Source organism: Pollicipes pollicipes, unplaced genomic scaffold (assembly GCF_011947565.3).
Source record: "Pollicipes pollicipes isolate AB1234 unplaced genomic scaffold, Ppol_2.1 Scaffold_7262;HRSCAF=8765_pilon_pilon_pilon, whole genome shotgun sequence".
Taxonomy (NCBI): domain Eukaryota; kingdom Metazoa; phylum Arthropoda; class Thecostraca; order Pollicipedomorpha; family Pollicipedidae; genus Pollicipes; species Pollicipes pollicipes.
The window spans coordinates 5,470,796-5,494,813 of NW_023597055.1; the positions used below are offsets into that span (position 1 = coordinate 5,470,796).

Below are 24,018 nucleotides of genomic sequence, written 5' to 3' on the forward strand. Positions count from 1 at the left end.
GATTCGGACGGCTATTTTTACCTCTCGTTTCGAGGCACGCTCCCGCGGGTCTCTGCCCTGGAAACTTGGTTTAAGCCGGAAACGGAAGGCCTATTGCGAGACACGTGCGCACAACTTACGGATGTGAGGTGTTTTGTGGACCTCCGCCCTTGGTTCCTGCATGTTATTGCTTTTCATAATGGTTTGTATTTTTAATCATTTATTAATCAATTTGTGATTGTGTTCATTATGTAAAGAGTCCTAAAACGTCTGAAAGGCACAGATGTCCAATTTTTCATCGCTCTAAATAGCATTTGAGACCGTGAAAACTAACAGTTATTACTATCACGAAGCCCTCCCTTTTTCATGGAAACATCCACTGTCCCATTTATCACGCTCCACAAATTGAAACACGTTTATGATCCAGAAATATCGCTGAACTTCCTGGCAGACCTCGCGCTAGATCAGAATTTATTCCATTCGCTACAAAAACTCCCCTAAAACTCTGCATGACAACATTGAAACCGACATAAAGTAGAGGCCTCCAGACCAAACACGCAGTTGTTGGGTCTGCGACCGTCGCACTTCCCTGACAAATGCCACAGGTTCTCCCTACGCTGGGTTGATCTTTTCAATGCACAGCGACCAATCGCCTCCTTAAGAGAGACCGTCGTCGGTTTGGACCACGCCGTCGTCATGCCAGATCCGTGATTGCCGTCCTTGTCAGCCTCCACTTATCCTCCTAACCTATATTTCGGTAACACGGAAAACATTCATGTCGCCGACGGAAATTCATATGGCCATTCATCTTGACTTAACTAATGACGATGATCACGGTAACTTGGCAGGGGCGAGCGATCTAGTTCAGCACTAAGGATGCTCATGGTAATAAAGGCTCACTTATTTCCACAAACCATCATAGATCTAACTTTAAATGCGCACAAATATTGTCCACTCCCCCGAACCCCTCCCCCTCCTCTTGCAAATATGGTATGTGAGCACCGGAAGATAAGCCAGTTAATGACAAGAGATATGTAACCCAAACAGATGACATTGTCGGCACCATACATCGCGTCCAAACCGACGCTTGCGCGCCGTCTTATGCGTTGATATTCGACGGGGTGGCGTTGGCGCCTGCGCTCAAGGCCCAGGGCTATCCATGCGGTCTGATTTTAGGAAGCCACACATTTTCGACAACATGATCTCGATGATGGAGAAGTACACCAACAACCTGGAGGTGCTGGTGGACGAGCGCACCAACCAGCTCATTGTTGAGAAGAAGAAAACGGGTGAGTGCGGCCAGGCACCGGTGATTACAGGCGGCGGGCGGAGCGCTTACGGGTCACGGGCGGCGGGTGAAGGGAGCTGTTACTGGTAACGGACGGCAGGCGGAGCTGTTACTGGTCACTGGTTACAGGCGGAGGGCGGAGGGAGCTGTTACTGGTTACAGGCGAAGGGTGGAGGGAGCTGTTACTGGTAACGGACGGCAGGCGGAGCTGTTACTGGTTACAGGCGAAGGGCGGAGGGAGCTGTTACTTGTTACAGGCGGCTGGCGGAGGGAGCTGTTACCAGTTACAGGCGAAGGGCGGAGGGGGCTGTTACTGGTTACAGGCGAAGGGGGGGGGGGGGGGGAGGGAGCTGTTACTGGCTACAGGCGGAGGGCGGAGGGAGCTGTTGCTGGTTACAGGCGGAGGGCAGAGGGAGCTGTTACCGGTTACAGGCGAAGGGCGGAGGGAGCTGTTACTGGTTACAGGCGGAGGGTAGAGGGAGCTGTTACCGGGTACAGGCGGAGGGCTGAGGGAGCTGTTACCGGGTACAGGCGGAGGGCGTAGCGGGCGCGTGGACGTGTGTCGGGATCAGACTGCAGCTGTGCAGACCGTAGTAGCCCCTTCCCGCGTGCTGATACCACTTAAGTTATGTGCACTGCATGAACCATGCATTGCACGTTCATCTAGATTCACTCATTGCAGAATGACAGCGAGGTGCCGATTTTCAACAACACCTTTGACATAAGGAACTACCAATGACAGCAAACACCGTGGGTACGTCCCACATTCCACAACGCACTGCGCCCAATATGCGCGCCCGTTAACCAAGTTCTGACATTTGGAAGCTATGCACCCGTGGCGCCAGCGAATGGTGGCGCAACTAACAGTACACATCCGGTCCACCAGAGGCGCTGCTGCACGAGATGCTGCCGCGGTACGTGGCTGACCAGCTGAAGCGAGGCAACAGCGTGCAGGCCGAGAGCTTCGACAGCGTCACCATCTACTTCAGCGACATCGTGGGCTTCACGTCCATGTCGGCGGAGAGCACGCCTCTTCAGGTGAGGATCCGATCCTCGGCACGAGATTGGTTAGGATCCTCAGGACGGGCGCCGGTCCGGCTCCTCAGAGCGGGCTCCCAACGCGGCCGTCATCTTCAGAGCAGGACACGGGCCACGGCAAGTACACATGTCAGGGTCCTTACAACAGCGCCTGATCGTCGTCCTCGGGTCAGGACACTGATCAGGGTCCTCAGATCAGGACACAGGACACGGTCCCCGGTGCAAGGCGCAAGTCATGTTCAAGAGCGGGGCACCGGCCAGAAACGGGAGTCGGGATAATGTCCACAGCATGAGACGCTGGTTTGGGACCCGAGCGCGGGACGCGTGTTCTGGTGCTTAGTGCGGATGTGGGTCAAGTCCTGCGATGATGATGCTGGTTAGGCCTCATGACCTCAGGTCTCATGTTTGGCTACCCAAAACCGGGCGTAGTTCATAATCTTCAGAACAGGGCGTAGGTCGGCATCCCCAGAACAGAGCCTTGCTTTAGATCTTCAGAACAGAATACGGCGAGGCACATGTCACAGTCTGGTAGGATGAAACAGAGGCAAGGATCACCAGCGCCGGACATGTGAGTCATGAGTCAGTCTGAGAGTCATGTGGGAACGCTGGATGCCAGCCGAGGCTTTTTTTCTTTTTTTATTTGAGTTCATTTTATAGGTCATTAGGTGTTTAGAACAGCACATAGGTCAGTGCCCTCTCTCCAACGCTGGATACCGCGCAAAATACTCATTTTCATACCGCGCAAACATTTGGTCAGTGTCCTCATCACAGGAGGCAGTCAACACCAGCGAGGTGCAAAGACACGGCATGCTGACGCAGGTGACCAGGAAGGAAAATCATACAGTACATGTGACGAGGGTACCCGCGTTTGCAAGAAAGTTTCAACATTGCGATTGTTACCTACTGTGACGTTTTAATGCTTTTTCACAGACGTAATTTGAATACGACTAGAAAAACTTGAAAATAAGATGATATCTAGAACTTGAATTTGAACTGATTTGAACAGGTAAATAATCGTCGCGCTGTCGGTTTGGTGTGGCAGCATTATTTGCGTCAGTTTTACCCTTGACTGCATATGATAAAATCTGTTTGGTTTAATTTTCATGATCACTCCACAGGTGGTGGATTTCTTGAATGATCTCTACACGTGTTTCGATTCCATCATCGATAACTACGACGTGTACAAAGTGGAAACCATCGGTGATGCCTACATGGTGGTAAGCATCTAATTTAGATGTCCTCAAAGCACGTAGGGCACTTCTGATTTGTGAAGTATTTTTGTGGGAATAATGACACGTGTGGAGGCATTCTATGGCCTTCGACATATTAAAGAACTCATGGTGCATTGGCACCGAAGGATAATGTTGTGTGAGTGCGTTGGACAACGTTATTTTTTGCGTTGTTCTTTTGAAGCTCCGCTTACTTGGTTTGCTATGTGCCGTACCAACATGATGTGTTTCCATCGAACTCAATAAACAATCAGCTGACTGTAAAACTCCCGCCCGGATCAGAACCCTCTGTTTGCTGTGCGTCACCTGAACCGGATCTGGCCTGTGGTGACGTCACACGTCCCAACAATGACGCTCGATACCTGGTGGTGGCATGCGGTCCCCTGTGACAATACATGCACCCTTGTGACGTCAGGCGCCCTTGTGACGCCATGCGTCCTTGTGACGTCATGCGCCGTTGTGACATGGGCCATTGTGACGCTACATGCGTCCTTCTGACACTGCATGCGGCCTTGTGGCACTACATGCGTCCTTGTGGCACTACATGCGGCCTTGTGGCACTACATGCGTCTTTGTGACACTACATGCGTCCTTGTGACACTGCATGCGTCTTTGTGACACTACATGCGCCCTTGTGACGTCTTGCGCCGTTGTGACGTCATGCGCCTTTGAGACACTTTGTGCGCCCTTGTGACGTCACACGGCCGCCTGTGCCGCGTGGCCAGGTGAGCGGTCTGCCGGTGCGGAACGGTCTGCAGCACGCGGGCGAGGTGGCCTCGATGTCGCTCCACTTGCTGGAGGCCATCCGACGCTTCACCATCCGGCACCGGCCGCAGGACACGCTCATGCTCAGGATCGGCATACATACCGGTCAGTGGCCGCTGCGTGGGACGCGGACGCGCGCGATCGGCCGCGCTCGGCGGTGGAAAACGGTCCGCGGTGGAAGGCAGTGGACAGGGAAGGGGGGTGGAGGTTGACGCGGGTCCCACGGGGAGGGAGGACCGCACCGGGGGGTCACTGTGGCGGTGGAAAGTGGTCCGCGGTGGAAGGCAGTGGACGTGGATGGGGAGGTGGGGTGGGGGGGAGGGGGGGGGGGGTTGACGCAGGTTCCACGGGAAGGATGGCACCCGGGGATCGATGTGTACGATGGACCTGTTGCATTCGCTCTGCAGCCAGAGACGCAAGGGTCACAGCATTTATCAGCGCTTAGTTGACTCGCAAACGGTGCTGGTAGGATTGTCAGCGGTGTTGATGAATATCCAAATTGACGACTTTCTCACACGTCGTCATGTGATAGTATTTTAAGTGGCGTTTTGACATAAAAAGGCTGAAATGCACAATTGTTCACAAAATTAGTTCAGTCGATTCATTCCAAGTGCAATTGGTTATGCTGTACACGTGAAAATGTTAGCCAACTTAATCGGATATTAGGTTAACGGTATGGTCAAAGATCGGTACATAGTGAACTGGAACAAACAAAGATGAATAATTGGGAAATCAGCATAATGCTACCAAAAGTAGGCTATGAGCCCTTGGAAACAGATGTTCTGTGCTAGCTTTACGATGAAACCCACAATTTCTGACACTTAACGGTTTGGCGGCTTTTTTCCTTTCTCCAGTCTTACAGGTGCATATTTTTTCCTGAAAATTTTCATTTAAAGCGCCTTGGTGCTAGCACAGATTTCGCGTCATATCCCGTGCATCCCTTTTGCCAAACATGTGCATCTCTTTGGCACCGTATAGGTCCCTTCTTGCGTAAATAATGTCCGAAGTGCAAAATTCTGCATTGAAGTGCCGAAGAGTGTCCCTTATTCCTGTACTCGTGCATAGTTGAACATTTCGCTGTCCGCAATGTTCCATTTTACATACCGTGGAACCACCAATGCTATGCTGCTTTTGTTGCGTTGCAAAAATTATACTCATGTTGCAACGACCTGATTCACCAGGAGTATCAATTATCAACTGAGTATCAGTTTACCTTCGTAAACGCAAGGCATTGTGCGTAATCCCGGGGGTATCACTACCTTCGCTTCTCTACCACATTCCACTGGAAGTCCTCCCAATACCAGGCTCTTTATCACCCCTTTGCATGGCACGTGTTTGAACTTTTGACGTAATATGTAAGAAAGATGTTTTGGAAAATTGAGGAAATTTTCCGACCCGCTTTAGGCCGTTTGCAAAAAAAAGTGAAACAAATGTCGCGGAACATTATCCCACCTACCTGGAACGGGACTATTGAGCAGCAGCCGGTTAAAAAAGCTAAATACCAGGCTTGTTTATTACTCGGTGCGTTTTTATGACATGCATGTATTGGCTTCATCATTTGTGCCAACCGTCAATTGGCGACATGATTTTAGCATATTTAGCGCACCCGAGTGCCAGCGTGCGCTGCGGTCCTGGGTGGGAAGATGCCGCGTTGCTGACAACCTCATTTGAGCTCATGTTGCGAACCCTCAGGTCCAGTGTGCGCCGGAGTGGTGGGCAGGAAAATGCCACGTTACTGTCTGTATGGCGACACCGTCAACACGGCCTCCAGAATGGAGTCCACCGGAGCACGTGAGTTTAACCCGCGCTGATCGCGGCCATCTTTGATTTGCTGACAAGGTCGAAGCTCACGCGGAACAGATATAGCTCGGTCTCTGTAGTTTGTCCTGTGAGGCTGGTCAGCTGGTGACGTTGTGCTCTTTGTATTGAAGCTGGGATTTTCCAACACTCTCCAAAGTTGCGATACGTAAAACCACTGCATTGCTTGGTGATAGACTTTGGACACAGCCAAAGTGGCGACTGAGTATTCACTGCAGTCGCCGCGGGCCTGGTTTGTATGGTCTGGCAGGGAACGCTTCCAGCTTAGCGCGACAGCAAGCATGAGCCCGACATATCGCTCCGCGCCACGGCTGTCTACGCCAACGCAGTGCTAACGACACCCCCCGAATGACGCCAGTAACGCAGCGTTCGCCCGCGTCGGCAGCGCTTCGAATCCACTGCAGCGCCTCGTGTCGAGCTGTGCTGATGCGCCTCGGCGGCTACCAGCTGGAGGAGCGGGGGAAGACCCACCTGAAAGGTCAGCTCCCCGTCCTGCTCGAGGCCTCGCCGCCTTGTCAGCATCCTGACGCTTCCGCCGGTGGTCGCTGTGCAATGCTACCCTGCCTGTTCTTGAACGAAGTACGGTGGCGTTGTTTTTTCGCGACTTCTTTGCAGTTACACCCGTGTGAGGCGTTTTGGGGTCTTTTGATGCCTCCCTGTTGATGTATAGCACAAGCACACCAGTACACCAGTAAGTACATCAGACACTGGTGTAGACTGCATGGGCTGGCGTACACTCTACACAGCAGTGTGTATATTGCCATCAGCCACACGCCTGTTGGGGTGTGGGATGAGAGAGAGAACAGCGGGTGTCCTGATCATGTCAACAGCCCCAAAACATCGGTACGTGGAGCCAGTCGTGTTTCTGAGACCCTACAAGTGTTTGTTGTAATTCATGCAGGTGGTCCATTGCACCGTCCAAGTGCGTATGAATATTCCTCTTTCACGAGCGTAGCAGATACGACTGTAAGGTATTGAGAGCATTGCACTTGTTTTGCACTTTGGATCATTTTGTTGTTTATTTGGATAAGTTGCTTTATCTTACTTCGATTATGTTTTGAAAACGTGTTTTTATTTATATCAAATAGTAGAATACATCTAGTGTCGCTTACAGCAGATCGGAAACGTCAAAGATTTTATTTAAGTTCGATTTTTGTCTCCTTGCATGCATTTTGCCCTTAGGTTAACAAGCGGCACTTCTTGAAAAGTATTTCAGTCCGTAACCTTGTGCCATTGTGCCAAGCGGTGGTGAGTCTAAAACGTACAGAGGGAGCAAGATATATCCGGTTTCTGTTCGTGGTCACTTTCGGAAGTACCAGCACAGATACGCAGCTGCCATGGCCAGAGAAATCGTCAATAATGCATTACACCCCTTGCCTTAAACGCCGTCAGTCCCTCTCGCATCAATTTGGGTTCGTTTGGCCACTCCACCAACCTGCCCCTCAAATTATCACCTGGAGTACTAACCCGCTGACATAAATATCGTGCATCATATTGAATCATCACAAACATTACGCACATTAGGCAGCTGTCGTGCATTTTTCCCAATATCGTGATTCACGACGCGGCGGTATGTGTCTCGGCCTCATATTGCCATAGCCTACGCCTGACCTCTCTCGTGGACCTCGTGCATCTACAGCCTCTACCAAACAAAAATATACCCCCCCCCCCTCCCATGATCAACTGGCACACCGTTTTGCATAAGCATGCACACATTTGCAATGATCCCAACACTAGGCTCAAACAAAACGAGCGGTTCTTTGTCCCTAAATCAAACGTGTGATTCGTGCGTCATTCAACTGGGCAACCGAGGAAAGAAGCCAACATAAAATTCGTATTTTTACACGGAGATGCGTTTGTGCCAACCACGATTAAGAAGTATAGGGAAACAAAATACCGAGGTGAAAAAAATGCAGCGCACATGAGACTACCTTGCGTGACGCCGTCCCTCGGCGGACGCCGTGTCCGGCGACCAGGTGTGAGTACTTACTGCACGTGCGGGGCCGCCCTGTGAACGAGTGTCGCACGTACGGTCCGGTGCGTGCCTTTGAATGAAAGTGGCTCCGGCGGCATTATTTGGGAGCAACGACTTCAGCCAGGTGATGTCTGAGGGCACAGCGGTTTGATGTGAATGTCAAAACACCGGACACGCCCGAGTGCGAGCATTTGACAAACCCCACTTCCAGGTGCGTGGGTAGAGATTTGGCAAGGCTTCAGACTTCATGACACTTAGGGTTGCAGCGGCGGATTTGACCCGTTCATTGACGAAGTTTCGGGGAGTTTTGCATACCCCGAACTCCGCGCTGCACGGCCTCCCCCTCCCCCTCCCCAAACTGATGTTGCGAAACTACGTCAGGATGGCTTTGATACTGTGTAGCTTTCATTTTCTCTAGCTGCTGAGAGTGGACGTCGATTTCTAAAAAGTGCCCAAGCCGGTGGATCCCTAGTCTGCGTTCGACCGCGCACGACCGGCTTCCGCGCCGATCCTCGCTCCTGCCAGTGCGACGATCCGTTCACGTTTTCGCCGCACGGTATTGTTTTCGTGTTGCTGCGACACCTGGCGCCTGGTTCCAACCCGTGATCCGAAGGCCTCCCGTTGTTTCCCGAGCTTACATTTCCAAAGGCAGTCCGCTGAGGCCAGAAACGCAAATTTGTGGTTATAGTGCAAGTTTCTTGTGGGTAGGAGTAGCATCCATAATGATTGGAGGTTAGTTATGTGTGTCCTGCACATGTTCCATTGTTCATTGACTTGAGAGGTGTCACCAAGCGTCATAATGAAGTTCTACCGCTGGCATTCCGTTTTTTCGCCTGGGCATCGGCTTGGAATTACATTTCAGATGCCCTCATGATAGCCATGCAATCACACGTTGGCATTTTCGACTATTCTGCTCATGCCAGCTCCATAAAAAACGCATTCAGGCCTGCTGAAAAAGGTACGGCGGAAGGTGAAACATTCCCGTCCTTTGGCGTCGAGAAAAGCTCGGACAACAGCCTCGCCTGCCATCCTAACCAGCTGATTTATCTCGAGTGCGCACGGACTGGCTGCGTTGGCTGACCTCTGCCTCACCTCTGCTGCAGGAAAGGGTGACGTCACCACCTTCTGGCTGGTGGGCGAGGATGAGCGGCGGCAGGCCCGCCGACTGCAGAACAGTACAAAGCTGCGCGCGCAGAAGCAAATCCGGTAGGTGCCGCTTGTGGCAGCCAACAAGCTCCGCTGCTTCGTCACAGACTTGTTGAAACATCTTTCTTCATCTCGCTTGATGGTGCACTTATTGCATGCTTTGCACGCTTGTGACCAGGATGATGTAGTGTGTCTTTATCACAGGGTTTTGGTTTCGTCCGCGGAATGCAAAGCCATTTCGGTCTCTGCGACCTGGCCATAAATGATAATCGCACGCGAGATGAACCTCAGGAATAAAGAGGCATCGCTAGGCGGAAGCATTTTGTTCGCACCCTAGCCACCTGGAAGGGTTCTTTATATCTTCTGATTGCACATGTGTCGTGGGAAGAATTAGATATCATGCAACAGAATTTATGGGTTAAGCATTTGATGCAGCATGCTTTCTAGTTCTAGAACTGTCCTCGTTGCAAAACATCTCCACCTGCTTCCCCCCCCCCTCCCCCCCCCCTCTGCCTGGTAGTCTCATAGTCTGCTGCTAACGGTCTCGCGTCGAAGTTATCAGTGATGCCGCCATTTTGTTTCGGCAGGGTGCTGCGCTCCCGCGGCGGCATGGAGCGGACACACAGCCTCGAGTCGACTCGGCGGCTGCGGTTCGAGCTGGACCAGCACAGCGAGCGGCGTCACGTGGCGCGCGCCACGCTCGACACCAGGTGCGCGTGCGACGCAGCCAAGCGGCGCTCCTGTCCGTGCATCCACGAGCTGGACGACGACCACGAGTCGACGTCACCAGGGGGCGGCGGCGGGTCGAGTGGCGACCTTGAGACGACCTTGGGCGGGAACACTGATTGGCTGACGGTGGTAGTGGCGGATGACGCGTCGCGCTCTGATTCGGCGCTGTATAGCGTGGTGCGCGCGCGACCCGAGGTCGAGAACGTGGCATCGGACTTCACGGAGAGCGAGCCGCTGCTGGCGACGGCGGCCGACAAGCACGAGACGCAGATATAGTGACGCCCGTGGGTTCGATCCTCGTGCGGGGCGTAAGTGTTTCGGGAGCAATTTCCGAAGTAAGCACACTCGTTGGAGTCCACATGCCGGTCAGGTCGGCAACAATCAGCTTATCAGACAGGGAATAAGAATGAACTGGTACCGAGCTAACTTTTGGCTGTTTTACCCCACATATCGACTGGCTTGGAGCGGTCTCTCAATTGTATGTGGCTTTCATGCGGTGAAGTCGCATACTTTGCATATATGTCGACTCGCCAAGGCCACTGTGGAACACACGCTATGCGTTCAGCTATCTGACATTTCTCACATTAGCATGGAAACGTTCATGCATGGAATCATTGGACACGTATATTTGTTTGTATCGCTTTAGCCATAAGTGTAGTGGAGCTGTCTGTATAAATACCGCACGTCATGCATCATCCAATCTCTCATCTGTAACACAACATGCCACGTACGTACTGAATGTATAGACGTTGTCCATGCACATACAATCATGTTACCGGCGGACAGTGAGTCGTAACCGCGTCGTCACGTGAAAACTGCTTGCGGGAACGCACCGTGTGCTTCCGCCGACCGTCGCGTGATGGCGCCACGTGACAACCCGCCGCGCGTTGGGCGCCACCCGCGGTGTCCGCCCTGCGGACGCGGCTCGCGCTGGGGCCGTCTCGCCGGCGCGTGGCGTCCAAACGCCGGCGAAGACAGGTGTTGACTGTGACGTTGCCGGGGTGTTCGGCGGCCGCTGTATATGGTAGACAATATTTTCGACTGTGAAATACATGGCGTACGATGTTTGTCGACTTTGCTGCGGTTCGATAGCGGTGAGTGTGGCGCAGCTGTGCGCTGCGCCGAATATGCCGCGAGATAGCGGGCCTTGTGGACGATTTTTTGGCCTGGGAACCCTCGCCTCACGCAAGGACAGGTGCACTGGGACGCTGGGAAAGGAGCAGATGTCGGCGCAGCACGCCCCTGGAGACCGGATCGTTCGCTAGCGTTAGGAATGTCTCGTCATGCATCCAACTGAAGTCAGCTTATATGACTTACAATTGTGCTGGACTTACCCTATAGCCACTTCGCCTTTCATCGCTATGGCTAAGACAGCGTGATTCGCGAGAAGAAATGATGCTGAGCCTTTTTGCGGCCACAGTTATATCTGAGCCGTAATATGACCTTGAGCGATAGCAGAAAAATCACATGAACCGCCGTCTGATGCGTCAGAAGCGGCTGCGCTGCTTCGGAGGCTTGCCGAGCTCCAGCCAATCTGCGGAGAAGCGATGAGGTCCGCAGGGCTGTGTCTCTTGGGTCTGGCGCTGACGACCGTCTGCCTCACGGGTGAGTTGGACTTCTGGATGGCATGGCACCGGCAGTCGGGCAGATATTGCTTCCGGCAGTCGAGCAAGTCTTGCTTCCGGCAGTCAGGCAAGTCTTGCTACCGGCAGTCGGGCAAGTCTCTCTGGCGGCAGTAGAGCAAATATCGCTGAAGGCAGTCAAACAAGTGTTGCTTCCCGCAGTCTTGTCGGGCAAGTCTTGTCGGCAAGTCAGTCGGGCAAGTCTTGCTACCGGCAGTCAAGCTAGTCTTCCTGCCGGCAGCCGAGCAATTCCTGCTACTGACAATCGAGCAGGCTTTGCTTCCCTATCGCGCGTCTCATGGGCGTCTCATGGGCGTCTCATGGGCGTCTTATGGGCATCTCATGGGCGTCTCATGGGCGTCTCGTGGGCATCTTACGGGCGTCTCATGGGCGTCTTATGGGCGTCTCATGGGCGTCTCATTGGCGTCTTATGGGCATCTCATGGGCGTCTCATGGGCATCTCATGGGCGTCTCATGGGCGTCTCATGGGCGTCTTATGGGCGTCTCATGGGCGTCTTACGGGCGTCTCATGGGCGTCTCATGGGCGTCTCATGGGCGTCTCATGGGCGTCTCATGGGACGTCGAATGCCCCACAAACGCACCGACTGAACTGCGCATGGACTTCGGTCACATCAGCTCTGTGAGCGAGGAGACCGCTGCATGCACCGCACGGCTGTCGCGGGATTCCCTGAGATCCGCTGCTGGAAGCAGGCGACGGACCGAGGCTGCTAACGCCGGTCAGTGCTGCTGGTGACAGATCTGCGCTCCAACGCTCCCATCTTGATGCCACCGGCGTCCCAAACGAGGGTCACGGTGACAACAACAAAAAATGTTGCGCGGGGCAATATAGCAATCTGTGGCAATAGAGTAACCTCCCTGCGATGCATTTTGTGTCGATCTGGGCGTTTTGTGTGCATCCCCACAAGTTCGTACGTTAGAGCCGTATAACTCCGTGATAAGGACAATGCTCACATGGAGTTAACGCTGGCGGCTATCCGTCCCCAAACCTGTGGTAATGTTTTGGTAGTTGTTGGGGTGCTTTTACCGCTCCTGACATCCTTAATCTATTGTGAACGCGTCAAAATCAAATGATATTAGGTTTATCAGCCTAAGTTTACACACATACGTTGGATGGTTTGAAATGCGAATGTTGTCTCACTTCTCGAATTGTCAGTCTCCCCCAAACCACCGCACACCCCTCCCTGGTCCTGCGGCAGAGGACGTGACGGTGTGGGGAGTTTCACCTCCCTCCCCGGTCCAGCGGCAGGGGACGTGACGATGTGGGGTGCTTCACCTCCCTCCCCGGTGCAGCGGCAGAGGACGTGACGATGTGGGGAGTTTCACCTCCCTCCCCGGTCCAGCGGCAGGGGACGTGACGATGTGGGGTGCTTCACCTCCCTCCCCGGTGCAGCGGCAGAGGACGTGACGATGTGGGGTGCTTCACCTCCCTCCCCGGTCCAGCGGCAGGGGACGTGACGATGTGGGGTGCTTCACCTCCCTCCCTGGTGCAGCGGCAGGGGACGTGACGATGTGGAGTGCTTCACCTCCCTCCTCGGTGCAGCGGCAGAGGACGTGTGCTACGATGATGTGGGGTGCTTCACCACTGACTACCCCTGGAGTGACGTGCGTCGGCCCTTCTCCAACCTGCCGCAGTCGCCGGAAGAGCTGCGCACCCGCTTCTTCCTCTACACCAGGTGCGCGCATGTCTGACCCAACAGTGCGAACCGTGGAATTGTGCAACCCGCTTCTTTTAGAAAGTTGTTTTCTTCCTGCATCGCATCAGTTCATCTATTATTTGCACGTCATCGCTGATGTGAATGAGCTAGTGAGTATTGCAGCTCAAAATGGTGCAAACATTGCTTTAAGTGGCTCAATATTGCTGATTCTAGAGGCCTGACGTCACCAACTATATCGCAGATTTATGTGCATGTTTCATCACTGAAATCCTTGCACCTAACGCAGGATGAAATCCTCTTTACGGGCAGAAACGCTCCAGAGAAGACACTGATCGCGTACAACGGCACAGATTTCGGCGACTTCTCACCGGGTAGAAAAACCATGATCATCGCACACGGCTTCACGGACAGCGGAGACTCTGGCTGGATGAATTCAGTGAAGAACCTCGTCCTGGAACAGGTAATGGTGGTCTGGAGGCTGGTACTCGGCCATCCTTCTAGACTAGAAGGCTTGTTAGCGAGCAAACGGGCCGTCGCTGCTGGCGCGGCGGCGGCGTCTCCGCGATGGTGTGAGCGGCCCCTCTGTCGATTGGTCCCCACCATCTGAAGCCCATGTGTGGGCCACGTGGGTTTATGGGGACACGCGGGCGGGGACGCACGGTCCCTGCCGAGCAGTCCACGTTCAGGCTCCGACGGCGCGGCTCGACGCGAGCCGCGTCAGCGTTTACGACGACGACGACGACGACTTTGGGGTGGGCGACGCCGCCCTTCCAACCCCTCTCTTACACTCGCCTTGCAACTCCTTGGCTTATAGAGACTCTTCCTTTTCAACGTCTGTTTTCAAATCAAGTCGATGGTCCTCCGGAATACTAACGAACTCTTTCGCACGAACATTCTGGTCCTCCGGAATACTAACGAACTCTTTCGCACGAACAGGGCTACCCACCTCGCCAGGGGCGTATTTTGCTATTCAGTTGACACTTTCCCAAACACTGAGAGGAAAATGGCCAGTCTTCTCCGAGCAGTGAATGACTTATATATTCACAGCTGTTGTATGAAAAAACCAGCCATTGCACATACGAAAAGTTGTGAAAGGAGACAGATGCCTGGAGCAGGCTGGTATACCGAGGAAGATGTATCTCAACTAATTTGGTCACTATCCCATTCATCAATTCACGAGCGATGAGCCCCTTGACATGCCAGCAGTTGGAGCTTTGCGGGTCAATTTCCCAAAGTGAAACAATCCTCCCCTTAACTAGGGTACCGATTTCTAAACATTGTCTCACCACGCTTCTATCGCATTGACATACAGTTATGACCTAGGCAGCTTCTTCTGAGAGAAACCACGCTTTGTTGAGATGCCCTAGACTGAGGTGCTGCCCCGGCTCCTAACTCGCAGTGTAAGCTGTTCAGTGCATTCGCGAGGAACATTACTCACAAATATAAGACAGTGGTAATAGCCTTTTTCCTCGGAGAAAAACCAGGGGAATAGAGAAATGGATTGCTTGATATTTGCAATTTATGGCAATATTATGGCAATGTTATATTGTATATATATATATATATATATATATATATATATATATATATATATATATATATATATGACAATATTATGGCAACATGCCTTTATCGAAACAATAGAAGAAGTGCAATATTACTACTACTGTATTTCTATTGTCTTATCTAATTCACAGTGGGACTACAACGTAATCCTCGTGGACTGGGAGCTCGGCGCCAGCATGCCCTATCTGCAAGCCACCGCCAACAGCCAGCTGGTGGGACGGCAGGTGGCGCTGCTGGCGGCCGCACTGCAAGATATAGGCGCTAGTGTCGCAGACCTCCACCTGGTGGCACATAGTCTTGGCTGTCATGTCGTCGGGTATGCCGGAGCGCGGACTCCCGGACTGGCGCGAATCACAGGTACGCGGCAGGCTTTATATGTCTTTATGTATGCATGCTTACATATATATATATATATATATATATATATATATATATATATATATATATATATATATATATATATGTGTGTGTGTGTGTGTGTGTGTGTGTGTGTGTGTGTGTGTGTGTGTGTGTGTGTGTGTGTGTGTGTGTGTGTGTGTGTGTGCATCTGGGTGTGTGTGTGTGTGTGTGTGTGTGTGTGTGTGTGTGTGTGCGTGTGTGTGTGTGTGTGTTCATATGTACAATCCCTTTCTCTCTCCCTCCCTGTCCCTATCCCTCCCCTCCCCCTCCTCTCCCTCCCCTCTCTCTCTATCTCTCTCTCTCTCTCTCTCTCTCTCTCTCTCTCTCTCTCTCTCTCTCTCTCTCTCTCTCTCTCTCTCTCTCTCTCTCTCTCTCTCTCTCTCTCTCTCTCTCTCTCTCTCTCTCTCTCTCTCTTCTCTCCTCTCTCTCTGTCTCGGGTCGATCATCGGTCTTCTCTCTCGGTCCTCTCTCTCTCTCTCTCTCTCGGGTCTCTATCTCCTCGCGTGTGAGAACACATCAGTCAAAATGGCGTCGTTCCGCAGGCCTCGACCCTGCCCAGCCCTACTTTGAGGGCACGCAGCCGGAGGTTCATCTGGACGCTACGGACGCTGAGCTGGTGGATGTGATTCACACGGATGGCAGAAACATCATCTTTATTGGCATCGGCTTCACGCAGGTGAGCGCTCAGAACGCGCGCGTGTCAAAAGATGGCAATGCATTCAGAGCATTGGTGTACTTTTTCGGTTTGAAGGTTTTTGCCTGCTTGATTTTTTAGTTTAACACAGCTTGGGAAGTTGAATCTTGGTTTTTACATCACTATTCGTCTTGCTAAATATCTTGATGGCGAACTGCATTGCGACCACTGATCGCAAGCAATATCCCAGTCAGTTTCTGCCACGTACGTACATTGAGTGGAATTGTTCAAATATATGTTCCGTGTTGCGATGGGTTCAACAGTCACTCATTGTTAGGCGGTTTTCCTTGCATCTTATGGAGGAGTGACCTCAGAAAAATCAGTCGTGGAACTAAAAATGTAAGTGGTTACTTGAAAAAACGTGGCAATGCATATACTTACCAAACTTGTCGCCTGTCGTAATTGCCGCTGCGTGCGAAAACCCTCACAGAGATGCAGACATAGTCTCCCTCGTCGATGCTTCCACGGAAATATTTCCTACCACAATCACCTTCTGTTGGTAATAAGTCGCCTGGGTACATAAACTGAGCTAATCTAGGACATCTTACTCTGGAATAGGAAAAACATTAAGCCTTTTTTGCTGGAGGCCAATATCCTGGCGATGTGTAACGGAATTTGGACAGTACGCACGCAGCACACTATCCCGTGTCACCCACGATTACCTGCTCATAACCCGTCGTCCGTCGGGCCGAAGGACTTCGTCATTGTGACGTCAGCACGGGCCGCCCCTGGCCTTCCCCTTGTCAGCGTCGCATTACACGCGTCGGGTCGAGTCTCAGTTTTATTCAAGTGCTGCTACTGGAAGCGGGACCCGACACTTCTGTTGAAATGTCCGTCTCAGCGTCTAACAATAAATTCTTGCGTCACCTCGGCTTGGGGAAGAAAGATGATCACGCCGTCTCTCTGATCGTTTTGATCTTCAAGTCAACTTCCGTGTCACGTGGTTGTGGTCGTATCTATTGTCAGGTGCTTTACGAAACGGGCCGTCGGTTCCCCATAGAGATCTGAAGGCCCATAACGGGTCGTCGCTTCCCATAGAGATTGAAGAACTCGGCCGCCTCTGGTGCTGGGTGGTGTGCTGTAGACACTGTCGTAGGGGGTAACGTTGACCGAAGTGGTGAGGTGAGATATTGTTTTAAAAAAAAAACACTGGACTTAGCACAAAGTTTGAGGTTTCATTGACTCGCGAGGCGAGCTGGCACGAGCAGGATCGCTGCTACTCTATAGCATCATACTAGGTAGTTAGAAATATTCAACACGGCTGCTTTTGGTTGAGACGCTGGGATCTTTCGCCCGGAAAAATAAACGTCCCGCGTGTCGACCACTGAGTCCCGTTGCTTTGTGAGTCGATTATTTTCAGCCTCATCACTGGATGCACCATCACAATTCCTACGCTGCCTACGCTTTCAGCACAGGACGCGTCTGACATCGGTGTGTTGTGTGGAACAGGCTTGCGGAGACGTCGACTTCTTCCCCAACAACGGGAAAAACCAGCCGGGCTGTGGCGACTTCGAGGAGAACATGGCCGGACTGATCTACGACCTGGAGACTCTCGACATTAAAGGTGACCTGAGACCTGGAGACCTTGACCTCGGAAGTGGTCAGGGGCCTGGGGCCTTCGACGTTCACGGTGGTCTGGGATCAGGAGACCTTCGACGTTCATGGTGGTCTGGGATCAGGAGGCCTTCGACGTTCACGGTGGTCTGGGATCAGGAGGCCTTCGACATTGCTGATGGTCTGGGATCAGATTCAGGAGGTCTTCGACATTGCTGGTGGTCTGGGATCAGGAGGCATCGTTCGCCGTCACATGTGATCCGGGACCTGGAGTTTTGACTTCACATCCATTCTCTACAAGCCTTTGGGAACTTTGGGTGCGGAATCATCCGCGTGTTTATGCAGGCGCGCCTTGGTTGGCAATGGTCATTACTCTTTGGTAATGACCATTGCCAACCTGTGACCAATGAACGCGTCTTGGTTGGCAATGGCACTGGGATCAGTTCAGTCACGTTCGTTTCATGAAGACGATGACGTCTTTCTTATTTCCGTCCGCACGCCACACTCCTGCGACCATCAACACTTGTTGCCGGCAGACATCAAGCGCCTGTTCGGCTGCTCCCACGATCGCGCTCACGAGCTGTTCGAGGCGACGCTGCGCGAGCAGAACTGTCCGTTCGTGAGCTTCAGCTGCCGCGACCACGCCGAGTACGAGTCGGGGGAGTGTCAGCGGCTGGACACGGCAACCATCGGCCGCATGGGCATGGATAGCGTCCGCTTCAACCTCAGCGGCTCCTACTACCTGGAGACCACGAACGACGAGGGCGCCTTCTGCAGTACGGTTTGACGCGGTGACGGTATGGCGCTGTGTGACGGCGGTGCAGGGGGTGCCTTCGGCTAGTTCGATAGAAGGGTAGTAAATTCGATGTCGGCCATTCCATGATACGTATTGCATTGCTTCAGTTTGTGATGTAATTTTCTGTTTTTGACGTTAAAACAGTAAAATAAAAAAGATCATTGTCAAGCAGGGGAAAGGAAAGCACTTGCTTACTAAATGTAGAAATTGCAAACGCATTTCCATGACGGTGCAGTCGTATTAGGTGTCGTAAGAGTGACGGGACGAATTTTGTTCGTCCACTTTTGCTCCAAAGTGATTCGTTTTCTTTGCGCTTCGGCTAACTTTTTGCCTTCTCTACTGATGTGGTATTAATGGTCGGATTGGTTTTCGACGCAGAAAGCAAGAGGTTTTCGGAAAAAGGGGTACATTTTTAACCGATCTTGCATATCTTACTTCAGAGCAGGTGCTTATAATTTTGGCCACCTCGGGAGCAGTGGCCACATTTCACAAGGGTGTAGTTTTATGTAGATGTATTTTTCATGCACTTGTGTGGTAATTACAGCTCCTCCCTAGTCCCCCATGCCCAGCTTCTTTCATGCAGCTCACGTCCATACATATAGCCTCGCATTCTTCCCGTTGTTTAGATAGAGGGGACCTAAAATTTTCAGACCCCCAATTCTGAATACGAATACGTGTCTAAACTGACCATGAAGCTGTGCCTCTATAGGCTACCCCGTTCCCGAACAGCAAGGCCAAACCAGTTTGACAATGCTTTCGGACCAAGCGCCTTGACTCTGCTTAGACTATTGCTGATTAAGCGTGGTTCTGCCGCTAGTGCACTACCTGGAGGTGCTGATCCAGCTCGGAGATGACCAGGAGGAGATACACGGCAACATCGTCTTCGTCATCGAGAGTAGCGGCGCGACGTCGGACCTGCTGCCTGGCTGGAGGTGAGTCCCAGTGGAAGTCAGCTGGCGTTTATTGGCGCAACCTTTCCATGACATGGCTGTTATGGCTGTTGTGATGGCTGTTATGTTGGCTATTATGGCCGTTATGTGACATGGCTGTTATGAGTTGCTTGTTCCCAAGTACCCAAACGTGTTCGTAAACATCCAACGTTGTTCCCGAATTTGAAAATGGTTTCTCAAATGCAAAAAAATGCAGCACATGGGGAATATGAGAAGAGTTGCGCCAGCAGACTAGTCATCTACATCACAGTAACTGTCCCTTCATCAGTAAGTTTATAGTCTGGGTTAAGACATTGTAGTCTTATATTGTCAAAATCAAGTCCATTGTAATTGCCAGTCGAAACATAGCGCCTGAGTGCCTTCGTTAATCCTGGCTCTGCGTCGCCGCAAATTACCATGGATCTGGTACTCATTGCTACGCGCCTGCCCGGTTCGGCCAGTTGGATTCAGCCTCTGCGTATTCACGGATGGCTTTAAACTTAACAGCTTCCATAAGCGACGTTTTTGAACCTGTCCATGAGTCATGTCGTGAAGGTAAGATTGAAACTCTCAATGTTGCAGACGATGCCAGCAGGTATGAAATGTTTTGCATATAAAAGAGACACAAATGTGCCTTTACGTTGCCCCACAAATTGGTGACCATGCGAATTGCGCCCCGGCTGCCTATCCATGACTAGCCCCAGGTTTATGGCAGTGCTGCTCTCGCTGAGTGCAGATGAGCCAAATCGGACATTGACCTTCGGACCACGTAGCACTTCACCATCCAGGTAGCGTGTTTTGTGAGCCCAAAACGACTTGCTGGTTTGTTGCCGCGCTGACGTCAGTGGATTAGAAAGACCCAGTGGGGACGCAATTCCCTAAGCACTAGGCCGGTAACGATGCCGCCGACACGCGACTCGCTCCATGCTGCCCGCAGCAGTGGCGGTAGTCGACCGTATAGAGCACCATCGTCTCGTGCACTGCCTCGAGAGTGACTCTCGAATGAACATGGTGAATGTGTCATCTTGCTCATCACAGTTCAGCGCGGCACCTGGATCCGCCAGCACCGCATCATGCGGTCCGGTACCTAGGTCCGACGCCATGCAGTCCAGTACCGGGGTCCAAGGCCATGCGGTCCGGTACCGGGGCCCGAGGTCACCGCACCATGCGGTCCGGTACCGGGGCCCGAGGTCGCCGCACCATGCGGTCCGGTACCTGGGTCCGAGGTCACCGCACCATGCGGTCCGGTACCTGGGTCCGACGTCACCGCACCATGCGTCCGGTACCTGGGTCCGACGTCACCGCACCATGCGGTCCGGTACCGGGGTCCGAGGTCACCGCACCATGCGGTCCGGTACCGGGGTCCGAGGTCACCGCACCATGCGGTCCGGTACCTGGGTTCGAGGTCACCGCACCATGCGGTCCGGTACCGGGGTCCGAGGTCATCGCACCATGCGGTCCGGTACCGGGGTCCGAGGTCACCGCACCATGCGGTCCGGTACCGGGGTCCGAGGTCACCGCACCATGCGGTCCGGTACCTGGGTCCGCCTCTGACTGTACTTGGGCCCGCCACTGACTGCCCCTCCCTCCGGCAGTTCGGGAACAGCGGTGACCCCGGGAGCTGAGGTCCGCACGACGCTCCACTCGCCGGTCGACCCTAGCGACCTGGCTTCGCTCCACTTGACCTGGCACGCGCAGGGCAGCGGCGGCCCGCGGGTCCTGCGGCCGGCGCGGCTGAGGGTGCGCCGTGTGGACGCCGAGCTCCGGGTCACGACTGACGAGCTGTGCAGTGACGCGGCTGAGGTCGGCGATAAGGAGACGGTGGCGTTCCGACCGTGTGCACCGGCAGGTCACTGAGGGCGCTGTGTTGCCTGGCCAGGTCACTGACAGAGCCATGTGTTAGCTGGCCAGGTCACTGACAGAGCCCTGTGTTGCCTGGACAGGTCACTGACAGAGCCCTGTGTTAGCTGGACAGGTCACTGACAGAGCCCTGTGTTAGCTGGCCAGGTCACTGACAGAGCCCTGTGTTAGCTGGCCAGGTCACTGACAGAGCCATGTGTTAGCTGGCCAGGTCACTGACAGAGCCCTGTGTTAGCTGGCCAGGTCACCGAGAGGCGCTATGTTCACTACCCGTATCAGCGAGTGGCGTTGTGTCAGCTGATGATGTTTCTCGGAGCGCACTGACTCGGCTTAGTTGGCGGTCAGGGACCATGTGACCTGAAGTATGCATATGCACCCGCTGAACGGAGTTTTGCAGGCGCAGGACATTGGGAGTATCATCAAAAAGCTCGCCTCGTTGGAGGTCATGTGACGTCACGCGGCGAACCAGGCTTAGTACTTGCCTCTGTTTTTGCGCGCGCTGATGTGGAATAACCGCAGCTTGTCAAGAATGGTGTGCACTCAGTTGATTCCAAATGTGACTTAAGCCGTTATTGATTCATGTGCTGTGGAGATATGCTATGCAATGCATGCACACCTAAGAAACACACAACCGGTGTTTGTGTTTTTTTTTAGTGTGAATGTCTAGACTATGAATGTCTAGACTAGAATGTCTAGACTACTGACCTAATCTACTGTATAAACTACTGAAACTGCTAATCACAGCAACATGTAATTTTCAGTGAAACCAATGCATTTGTTAACTAACGCTGCATGCACTGCCGGGAATGTTCACACCAGCTGCTTAATCAGACGTGATTTTTCTACAGCTTTGCTCTGTGAACAAAGTGCAACCCGTGGTATTGGTTTTGTAAGAGAAACGTAAAATAAGCTGCCGGCGTAGATCGACGTCGTGATGCCACCGAGCTAAAATTCCGTCGCCCCGCTATCACCGCGAGATGGGACCAGCGCCACCTGACGGGGGGGGGGGGGGGCATCACAGCCGTGCGAGCAGAAGCGGGTCCGTTGGTGCCCGCAGGGAGATGAACCCGAGCGTGAATTGTGGATCCACACGTGTGTGGGATGGTTTAGGAACTGATGCTGGCTGTTGGCGACTAGGACAGAGAAACACATGAAGCTGGATGCACGGTGTAGGTGACGGAGCCGGCAGTGTGCGGAAATTGTCACAAATTCGTCGACGTCTTTCGTCGAAATTGCCAGCCCTGGTAAATTCACAAACAGCCAAGTTGCACGCAATAGAATTAATGAATTACCGTGCGAACACTACAGTAATGGTCCTCTTTACCTACCAAACTGTTGTGAAGGGCCGGCTGTTCGATGCGTTGGTGAGGGTCGTACTTATTAGTTCATAAACGTGTCTCATCGCCTTACCTTAAATCTTGACACTTTGTAAACGAAGGTGATTGGTAAGCAAAAGCCCACATGTCTCCAGTCGCCTCGCTCGTTCACACTGGAATGAGCGAAGCAGCGGAGAGTCACAAGAGGAAGTCACGCAGAGAGTCTTAATGACTGTTTGTGGCTAAATAAAATAGCGCGTTTTTGATTCGGTGTGGTTTAGATAATAGCCTTTCATGAGAGTGATGACCATCCTAGTGCCGTGAAGTGAAGGAGAGTGGATAGCGGTGGGGCAAAACCGCATTCAAGTGCTGGCCATCCGCCGAAGATCGAGCCCGCAGAGGGGGTATTTGCCCGGCGGTCAGACGGGGTCTCACTGCAGGGAACACTTACGCCCAATCATCGCTGGTGCGTGTAGCCTGCCTCGGACAAACGGAGCCGCGAGCCTGCAGGGTAAAGCAAGCCAAAGCGGATAGAAGGGTGGATGTTGTGGTGGGAAATGTAATAACAAACTAGGAACCGAGCAAACCGGTGCTAGTATATGCAACCAACGGCAACGGTGGCATCCATAATTTGTAAATACCATAGCTCCCCTGCCAACGAAATCCAAAAACGTAGCTGGGCTAAAAACGTTGATCCCTTGCACTCCAGCCTGGTCAAAAAGTAGGTTTTTGCGTACCTATATATCATGTTTCATATATATATATATATATATATATATATATATATATATATATATATATATATATACACACACATATATACATATGTGTGTGTGTGTGTGTGTGTGTGTGTGTGTGTGTGTGTGTGTGTGTATACACGTATATGCATATATATTTGCGTACCTATACATAATCGAGCTTACACACGTCAGGTCTATGGCAAAGAGTGGTATGGTTTCTCCTTACTATGCAAAAAAGCACTTCAGAATGGTTGCACATAATGCAGTGCACCCGTCACAGGAACATCCTGTTGGCGCGGTGCGAAGAGCTTTTCTGGCAGCGGCACCGTTGGAAAAAAATAGCGTAGCCTCTGAAGTCACCACAAGAACATGACTGACGTACGTGATAAGCCGGTGAGGGAACAGCGTTTTCCTTTTGCTATCTGATTCTTATCCCCGTCAGACCGGTTAAATATCCCCCCCCCCCCCCCCCAGTGGCACAGCCGGAATCTGCTGTGGTCAACGTGTTCGGTGTGCTTTAACTGAAGAATGTGATTTTGTTGTGATGTAGCTGATAGTGTGATAACGATCAATTCTATCTACTAAATAGTTGATAGCATTTACTTGTGGGCGTTGTACTCGCACATCGGCCGGTTGCCCTACGCCTAACCCAGTGCCAGCTAAAGTTAGTCTTCATAAAATTTTGTCACTCTTAACGTCATACGCGATCAATGTATCGATGCCTAAATAGTCCCAAAGGCAACAAAAGTGTTGTGTAGTCCAAGTTCATGTGAATCATATTGATGAATCATTCCAACGAGTGGCTTATTGTATGATTCGGTGCAATTAAGGCAATAGTATGAGCGCATTGCGCTTATAACGTAAGCGCATTACATACACACAAAGTAGTACATACACAC

General features: G+C 52.3%; 3 protein-coding genes across 3 annotated transcripts in view; all 3 read left to right on the forward strand.

The window, feature by feature from the left end:
* The window catches only part of LOC119114146 (speract receptor), a 140,045-nt gene extending 135,206 nt beyond the window's left edge, over nt 1–4,839 (forward strand). The window contains exons 20-24 of the mRNA XM_037238357.1: nt 1,156–1,268; nt 2,154–2,305; nt 3,424–3,522; nt 4,260–4,404; nt 4,832–4,839. Coding sequence (XP_037094252.1) covers nt 1,156–1,268; nt 2,154–2,305; nt 3,424–3,522; nt 4,260–4,404; nt 4,832–4,839 — 517 coding nt within the window. The remainder of the gene's footprint in view (nt 1–1,155; nt 1,269–2,153; nt 2,306–3,423; nt 3,523–4,259; nt 4,405–4,831) is intronic.
* A 135-nt stretch (nt 4,840–4,974) lies between these two features.
* LOC119114147 (soluble guanylate cyclase gcy-33-like) lies at nt 4,975–10,970 on the forward strand. The gene is made up of 5 exons (XM_037238358.1): nt 4,975–4,988; nt 5,972–6,090; nt 6,503–6,595; nt 9,196–9,298; nt 9,826–10,970. Exons 1-5 carry the CDS (start codon nt 4,975–4,977, stop codon nt 10,241–10,243), a joined length of 747 nt encoding a protein of 248 aa, XP_037094253.1. The 3' UTR covers nt 10,244–10,970.
* Nucleotides 10,971–13,692: 2,722 nt separating this feature from the next.
* On the forward strand, nt 13,693–21,060 carry LOC119114150 (pancreatic triacylglycerol lipase). The gene is made up of 7 exons (XM_037238360.1): nt 13,693–13,725; nt 14,963–15,188; nt 15,773–15,906; nt 17,374–17,488; nt 18,015–18,254; nt 19,092–19,206; nt 20,799–21,060. Exons 1-7 carry the CDS (start codon nt 13,693–13,695, stop codon nt 21,058–21,060), a joined length of 1,125 nt encoding a protein of 374 aa, XP_037094255.1.
* Nucleotides 21,061–24,018: the final 2,958 nt, after the last annotated feature.

Bases quoted from the DNA above. Each gene is read 5' to 3' on its own strand.
- LOC119114147 (XM_037238358.1), top strand. The intron at 6,091-6,502 runs GTGAGTTTAACC...CCGCGTCGGCAG, and splicing joins AATGGAGTCCACCGGAGCAC to CGCTTCGAATCCACTGCAGC. The intron at 6,596-9,195 runs GTCAGCTCCCCG...CCTCTGCTGCAG, and splicing joins GGGGAAGACCCACCTGAAAG to GAAAGGGTGACGTCACCACC.
- LOC119114150 (XM_037238360.1), top strand. From the start codon at position 13,693: ATGAATTCAGTGAAGAACCTCGTCCTGGAACAG. The intron at 18,255-19,091 runs GTACGGTTTGAC...TTCTGCCGCTAG, and splicing joins CGACGAGGGCGCCTTCTGCA to TGCACTACCTGGAGGTGCTG. The intron at 19,207-20,798 runs GTGAGTCCCAGT...TCCCTCCGGCAG, and splicing joins GACCTGCTGCCTGGCTGGAG to TTCGGGAACAGCGGTGACCC.